General features: G+C 43.9%; 1 protein-coding gene across 1 annotated transcript in view; it reads left to right on the top strand.

Annotated features, from left to right (window-relative positions):
- Positions 1-558: 558 nt before the first annotated feature.
- cdkl5 (cyclin dependent kinase like 5) overlaps positions 559-8739 on the top strand; it is a gene marked incomplete at its 3' end in the record, with an annotated part of 43659 nt that continues 35478 nt past the window's right edge. Inside the window, exons 1-2 of the mRNA XM_079998042.1 lie at positions 559-601; positions 5382-5416. Coding sequence (XP_079854168.1) covers positions 565-601; positions 5382-5416 — 72 coding nt within the window. The 5' untranslated portion in view covers positions 559-564. The remainder of the gene's footprint in view (positions 602-5381; positions 5417-8739) is intronic.

The following is an 8739-nucleotide window of genomic DNA, read 5'->3' as shown; positions in this document are numbered from 1 at the left end:
GTGCAGTACATTATGGGAACTGGGACCTCGGGTGGATCTGCTTTGAACACTTTCCCTCTCTCTCTCTCTCTCTCTCTCTCTATCTCTCTCTATCTCTCTCTCTCTCTCGTGTTCGTTTCAGGCTCGCCGGTGATGAGGTTGAAGCACGATCGTGAGCCGGACGGCCAAGAAGACGCAGGAGGAGAGCGAGAGCGAAGGGAGTGGGAACTGACGAAAAGAGGCCCAAAGACGACATAGGCATGAGTGGGAAACAACCCAGAGCGGGGATCTGAGTCAGAGCTATTAAAAACAAGAAAGTGGCAGACAGCGACGAAAGGACTGCGAAACAAGGGGTAGAGTGAGAAAACCGAACAAGGGCTGAAATAAGAGCGGATTAAATATGCGGGGCGCTCAGACGCACGCCGGAGTGCTCGCGGACTCTACGGTGGGCCTCGTCGACCATCGGTCCAATCCCGGCGCTCGTCTCTAAACGCCGCTCCATCGCCCCCGCCCCCCTCCCCACCCAACCCGGTCCGGGCAGTGACTTTCACCGGCTGGAAGAGTCCCCCGCCCCTTGGTGATGTGATGAATAAGTTTGAAGTCCTTGGCATTGTCGGAGAAGGTGGGTGGCTCTACACAGCAGTTCCTTTTGCATCGCTCTCTGCATGAGGTGGTGAATAGTCTACGTCAACAGCATGTATGTATGAGTATGTATGAGTATGTATGAGTTCCTTAAGTCTACATCATCAATACCTACCGTATGTGCTTGATTATTGATTCACCTTTCAGAAGATGAATCTGACTATCTAGACCAGGCCTGTTCAACTCGCGGGCCCGCGGCCTAAATATGCCCCCACAAATAAACACCCTTTGAATAAAAGTGAAGGTTATCAATGAACTGTAGGTACATTCATTTCAGAAATACAAACAATCAACAACCATATGAATATGTAGAAGCAGTGCACATTTAAGAATGTAAAACCCGAGACAATAGTGTCTGTAAATCCATCAGGGAAGTTGGCTTTTTGTCTATCTTACCCAGATTCGGACGAGAAGGCCAACACCGATGTCACCTCCGTGTGTCCAGTACCGAGGACACAACAGGATGCATGCAAACTGAAATTTCCCCCCAAAACTGGTGTTTCCCTTAAATCTTTTTTGGTAAATTGATAAAAATAATTTGAGGGATATAAAGGTGGTTTTGCATTTTCTTTTCCTTTGTTTTACAAGCATTGTTTAAATTGAGCACTGTTGAATAGACTATTTCGACTATATATATATATATATATATATATATATATATATATATATATATATATATATACACTTTACATTATAGACTATAGTGTATATTGAAGAGACTACCGTATATAGTGTCAGGTGGTCCAGGCTGCATGCAGATAGTATATACACCTCTTTCTCTGGCAATTATTCATCTTAACACCAACCAGCTACATATCCATTAAAATATATAGGTCAGTATAGCCACCTCCTCCTCCTCCCCCACTTTCTCAGTGATCCACCCCCCTGCTTAATAGCCCACACCCCACCCCCACCACCACCTAGCCACCTCATAGGAACGATCACATGTTGGCCTTGTTGTATAATAAGTAAGGTCAGCAGCACTACAACCCAAGACTTCTTAGAATACTAGTTGTCGCTCATGACTGTACTGGAACTGCACCTTCCAGCAATCGAATGCCCCACCATCACCTACTCCACCATAGCAGCCTAATACAGATGAAGAACCTCGTTGTGTCCTTTCCTGTAGTGTTTCTTCCACTCCGTTAACCAGTAGGAATCCATCCGTCTGAGAATATATCTGTGGCAGTTCCACCCGACACAGACGATGGAGTAGAAACACACCACTTTATTGTAGCGAGTGGGCAAGGTGGAACAATCCCGGAGCAGATGTAAAGAGCGAGTGTCATGAGAAGGGCTCCTCTCCTGTGTGTGTGTGTGTGTGTGTGTGTGTGTGTGTGTGTGTGTGTGTGTGTGTGTGTGTGTGTGTGTGTGTGTGTGTGTGTGTGTGTGTGTGTGTGTGTGTGTGTGTGTGTGTGTGTGTGTGCGTGTGTGTGTGTGGATGCAGGTTTTACCTGTTGCTCCTTCATTATTCTAACGAACAACAGGCGTACAGCCACCCTGACCCCGGGTCCAACTACCTAGACCCAGGACAGGTGTGGCTGCCACACCACCCCCACACTACAATGTCATTCATTCCATTGCTTCTTTAAAAAATGTATTTCAACTTTAGCTTTAATTAAACATCATAATTCAGGTGCTTTTTTAGCGCTAGGATGCAGGCTAGCCCTCCGAACTCAACTCAAAGGGGGGGGGTCAGTTATCCTGACATTGATGGCCGGTCAGAACATGAAATAAATGACGATGTACTGTGAGTGAGGAAATATATCTCGGCCAGCAAAACATTGGGCTCAGCTACAAATGACTGTTTTGAATAAAACGTCACTTACCCGTTGTTCAACCCCGGCCGTGACGAGCTCTCCAGTCAACCAGTCAACCAGTTTCTGGCTGAATTGAGCTCCTCCGCGTCCCAGGGCCACCAAAACCTCCCCGTAGTCTGATGCGAGAAGACGGTGAAGAGCGTCTGAGCGTCTCTTCCACGCATTAGCATTCGCGCCGGCCGCCATCCGCGTCGCCGCTTGTCAGTGTCCATTAATCAAGTCAGATGTATGGCCATGTGAATTTATTTATTTGTGTTAGGGTTTCAAGTGTTTTCAAATTTCAAGTTTCATTTTTATTTTAATAACACAAATGAAAAGGAGAGGTTATCACAATAAATAGGAAGGGGTTAGCTGGCTCAATTTTTCACAAGATATAGGGGATCTTTGCCGGAAAATGTTTTCTTTTTTTCTTTCAATTGCTATAACACAATTGCTATCAAAATTGAAAAAACATTGAATCAAATTTGCCAGATGAGTAAGAATATTAATGGTGAAACATACAGTATGTATTACTGAAATGGCACTTTGGGTTGTTATTGTATTAAAAGAACTAGTAAGCGGAATTAAAATACATGTAACAAGCTCATTCAAAAGCAACCAATCACAAAATGTAGTTTACGGGTGCAATTCAAGACCTGTTCTTGAACTCCTTCATATGGTTGAATTTTACACCAAGGGTTGAATATGCAATCCAATCCAATCCAATCCAATCTATCGCCCGACAAGGAAAATTTGATTTGCAGCCAGTGTCGAAAACAACATGGCAATAAAAACAGGGAATCCCAGCATGCAACACAGACAAAGAAAATTTAATATGGAGAAGGTAAAACAGACAGGGAATTTTTATTATGTATTGTTATTTATTTATTTATTTATTTATTTATTTATTTATTTATTTATTTATTTAAATACTTGTTTTATTTTATGAAATTTCGGTGTTATTTCATTACATGTCTATGTTATTTTATTTGATCACATTTTAGTTTGTTTTATTTATTTATTTTTTAATTTAAAATCCAGTGTGTGTGGTATGCATTTTGATGGCACTGCTACGTGGTGCTACTGCTAAGCTGGTTGCATAGAAATTGTGAGTAATTATTTTTACAGCATTGATAGTGAGGATTTCCTCCCACACCTTTGGAGTACATTGTCATATTATTAAACAATAACTGTCTTGGTTTATGCAATTCTATTAATTGATGGATCTGTTTAATTTTGTGACGCACAATGTAAATAAGGAGAACACTTTATTAATCCCCGCGGGGAGAAATTCGGGTAAAATTGATGTGAGTATCACACTTGCATGTGAGTGTTAACAAGAAAAGGTGTTGAAGCAATTGAGAATTGATATAGATATTCTATATCAAAATTGATATGGAACTTAAGAACATAATGTACTCCACAGCAAAGAGGAGAGGATGAATGTGTTTTACAGTGCTTCTCAAAGTTCCCTGCACTGTAATACAGCATGTGTGTATATCAAAAAATACATTGTGATTGTAAAATCCGTCGATGTCTTTGCAGTATAAATATGTTTGACAAACAGGTTTTGATAAGGATTTTCATGATGAACACACTGTATTTATGAATGCGTGTGAGAGTAAATATGTTCCATAGAATGTTGACCAACAAGGTTTACGCATTTAATCATTCGGCCAATTGTAGATGACTGTAATAACTTATTATTTCAACAAAAAAAAAAGATTCAAACCCTTGTAAACAAATATAAAAATTTTTAATTTGCATCTTTTTTTTTAATCAACGAGAATTGTTTTTGGTCCAAATTAACTTCTGGCGTGGGGAATTTTTTACCTTTTTACACCAAAATTAGCGGGTTTGCCTGGGTTCTTTAAACCTGCTAAAAATAGGCATTGGACACCTTTCCCATTGCCAGGAGAAATGTCATTTTTTTCTGGTGTGTCATGTTCAGCGTCATAAACACGTCAGAAAAGGGGCGTGTCATGGTTCCAGTGTGATTGGGAGCAAAACAGTAGAGGAGACAGCAACTTAAACAAACAACAACATAAAACTGTAAAACTTGGGGGGCAAAGGATTTTGACCCGTTCAAAAGAATCAGATCGTACATGAACGTCCACGCACTACAGTAGAAGCAGCATGGAGTGTCGACCCGGGTGCGGTCGGTGCGCGCACCAGCCAGTGCCCGCAACGCTCCTTTGGTGGCGGGGAGCGGAGATGCTCCCCCAGTTCGGAGGCTTTGGGCGGTGCTGGAGTGGCTCGGAGTACGGCAGGGAGCATGGGGCACACAGGCAGGGCCCACAGAGCGATCTCCACACTCAAAACATTTAATGGTCTTGCATGCGGGAAATAAGACAATAACTTCTGATTTTGATTTTGGATTGTAAATCGGATATGAAATGATCGAATGATACACGGATATTCCTGTATATTTACGCAGAAACGTCCGGAACTTCAACACATGCGCAGTCATGTTTTTCATCAGAGCTGATCAGAGGTGGAGCCGATAAAAACTTGTGTCATTTGACCCTGCAATAGACTGAGACGATGGTCTAACCTTTAACACTAATGACAAATGCCGTATGTTAGCGGGTGTTACCAGGTTTTTGGGGCAGTGGGAAGGGGAAGGGTTTGGCCCTCATCAACTTTGTACTAAAGCAATTGACACAAACTACAATGCGTGTGTATGTTTGTGTGAGTTTGTATGTGTGTGTGTGCGTGTGTGGGCATAAACATATGCACCTGTAAATGTACTTTTGTGTTTATATTTAACATATTCAATACTGGCTTATGTCTATTAACAGGTGTATTAGACACTATCGCTCTTGCGGTTCCTACTCTTCATGAGCAGCTCTTTATTGATAGTTTGGGAGGAGAGGAAACCGAATCACCTAGATGTTGAAGACAAATCACGTCCTCTTCATCTCACCGTCTGACACCTCTCTCCCTTCTTCTTTCGTTCAGGAGCTTATGGAGTGGTGCTCAAGTGCAGGCACAAGGTAAGGGGATATTCCTACATCCTGCCTGGTTGTTGATCTATTTTTTTTGTTTTACAGACCTGAGGTCTGAACCACAAGATTTGTCTCATCTTTTTTTAAAGGGGAATAAATAAAACTATGCCTGAATCGCTCTTCAGCACATGGGATGATGTAGTTAACTGGAGAGATATCTGGACGGCAGCGAAACTCTGCAACTTTCCTTAATGATTATCTGATCTTTGCGTCTTGCAGAGTCTTAGATATTATACCTGAGTTTAAATTATTTTAATTTATTTATTTCTGGCTTCCAAGGGTTATTCTGGAAGAAATCCAGTGATTTTTCCAAACCAGTAGCTTCCTTTCCCTTCGTTCAGTGTCACAAGTCAGTTATGTGTTGTTTTGCTATGGAATACTTTTCGGCAAGATGCAGGTTAAAAGAGTTTACGAGGATCCTGATGTGATCTGTGGACCTCCTGATCCTGGCTTGATGAGAGTGGTGGGGTTAAAGGCAGATTACCCCAACTATTATTAGCGCGCACTTCCGAGGCCTGATTCTCATTAATACGGGGATGTGGCAGTTTCGCCTGCCACACGCCCCCCCGAGTGACATTTTCAGGGCCCTCCGGCACAGACACACAGACGACGGGGTAGGAAACACAAGTTTATTTAGAGAGGGGGCTAGTGGGAAAAAGCCCTGGTACAGATGGACAGCATGTCATGATAAGGGCTCCTCTCCTGTGTGCGTCTGGGGATGGGGGCTTTACCTGTTGCTTGTTTGTCCAATCAACAAGCAACAGGTATACAGCCACACTGATCCTGGGCCCCAATTACCTAGACCCAGGACAGGTGTGGCTGCTCAAACCACACCATCCCCACATCACATAGCCCTGACACCAACTAAGGGCAGGCTGAAGCCTGAAGCGCCCCCCCCCCCCAAATGCCTGTACACAGTTTCCATACCTGAAAATACAGACTCTCACACAGGGTTACTGTACCTAAAAGGACAGACTCTGAAACAGGGTTGCCATACCTCAAACCAACAAAAATGCCCAACAAAACAGAACTGGTCCCCTTCCAGGGGCCTGGTTCCCCGGAACAGCGCGGTCCACCGGCGACCCTCCCCCAGGGCAATGAAGTAGACTACCCCCTCCTCCCTTCCACTGCATGGGGCCTAGGGCTTCTGTGCCGGCTAGTGGAGGTGTGGCTGGGCTTGGCTGTTGCAGGGGCTGCTTGGAGGGGTGGCCTGGATGCTGGGCTGCTGGATGGTCCCACCGGTGGGTGCTGGGTGGAGCAGCTAGCTGCAAGTGGTTACCCTTGGTGGTTGCTGCAGCTGCTTCCCCCCTCGGTCGTCCCCCAGACCCCCTGGGGGCTGCTTCTGCCAGTTGGGAGAGGGTTGGTGCCGGGGCCCCCCGTTGACCCGCGGGTGGCTCCAGGACAGACAATGGGTAAGAAAACACAAGTTTGTTGTCAAGAGAGGGGGCTAGTTGGAACAAGCCCCCGAGCAGATGGACAGCATGTCATCACTAGGGCTCCTCTCCTGGGTGTGTGTGGGGATGGGGGTTTTACCTGTTGCCTGTTAGACCAGTCAACAAGCAACAGGTATGCAGCCACTCTGATCCTGGGCCCCAATTACCCTAGACCCAGGACAAAAGTGGCTGCTCAAACCACACCATCCCCACACCACAGGGGACAATAGTAATATAAACTAAGGCTTTAATCTAGCAGGGTGAGAACAGCTGGGACTATAGAGTACTGCTTCTAATTCTTGCACCCATGCACAGTGCACTCATGAGATTATTCCGATGTAGATGGGAATAAAGGGAGTCATTCTACAGGGAAAACTTGTAAGTGTCATTCGTATAAAGAACAGACACTAAACAGGCCTAAACATACAAAAATAATCAATTTGAAAAGGTTTTTGCTATCTATTTATCTATCTATCTATCTATCTATCTATCTATCTATCTATCTATCTATCTATCCTATATCTACTTATCTGTCTTGCTCCTGTAAAATGTCTCACCTGAAAAGGCAGAGCATGCGTTCTAGTGGGCACACCACAACAAATGAGATATAATTTGAAAATCCAAGGATTCACTCTACACAGTACTACAAGTTCCATGTTGAAACGGTTCTTGGAATAGAGATGATAGACTCGAGATGAAAGGTGTGGGGATTTCCCCAAGGGGGTGTCACCATGATGGACTTGTTCCGGATGAATGAGGAACTGGATCTGTCTGGTCCAGGAGAGACCGGCCACATTGGTTGACCCATTTCAACACCCGGAGATGAACAGTGGTCAGGAGCCCGAAGCTCAGGCGATCCTCAGACAGTGATGGATATCCACTCCAAATGGGTGTTCCACCGGGCCCTTAAACGCAAAAATGTCCTGGTTGAAACTGGCTCGTACACGCCACGTGTCAGAATGATTGATTTTTTCTGCGCGTGCCTCCTGGAAGTTGTATCTTGCACAAAGCTCTGCAGCACCTCCCTGTCCATCCCTCCTGAATGCCACGAGAACTTTTACATTATTTTGGCATTCCCTTATATGACCAAATGTTATGTATTCAAATTATTATATTTTTTACAAAATATATGGTTTTACCCTTAGATTATATGAAAAATAGCAATAATTTGTCATATTTGGTATTATCTTGAAAATAAATTATTGATCATTTTCATTTTGTCATTTAGCTTTCGCAGCCCCACCACCTCCCCAGTCTCCACCTCTCTCGCTCTCTCTCCCCCTTTTCCATCCCTTAGGAACCACCTGGGGGATCCGAAGGCACGGCCTGATACCCTTAAGACTCTTTTTCCTCATCCCGAGTGAAGGCCCCTGGTGTTCCATCCTTCATCAAGGTCGCCATCCATCATCCCAACCATCGGCATGGCGAAGCACCAATTCACCAACATCATGCCCTTACCATCTCTTTTCTCATCCATCATCACCATCATCTCGTATCTTCTATTACTTTGTATTTTGCATTTTATCTTAAGTCAATAACAACTCAAAATATCTGTTTTTGGTGTGATCTCTAACTCGTGAAAAAGTAAATAATAACGAGTAGAGTCAGCTTTTACTGAGAAGCATAAGCTACCTCTCTATGGATCCTTTGTATTTAGAGGCCTTAGTGGCTGGATTGAAAAAAAATGTCTAAAACTGCTCATTTTTTCCACTGCCATAAAATAAAGATAAATATAGGTCTATTAGTGTCCCAAAACGTAATTTATTTGTTTCTGTGACCAGAGGCAAAGCAACCAAACAGGCAAGGAAGCCAACTGCTGGGAGCCACCAAACAATAGTTGTCCTGTGGACTAAGTCAATTCAAAAATCTGCAACCCTT

Source organism: Zeus faber (genome assembly GCF_960531495.2).
Source record: "Zeus faber genome assembly, chromosome: 3".
NCBI classification, from domain to species: domain Eukaryota; kingdom Metazoa; phylum Chordata; class Actinopteri; order Zeiformes; family Zeidae; genus Zeus; species Zeus faber.
The sequence above is the reverse complement of the archived record's forward strand: the minus strand, read 5'-3'. Positions and strand labels throughout refer to the sequence as shown.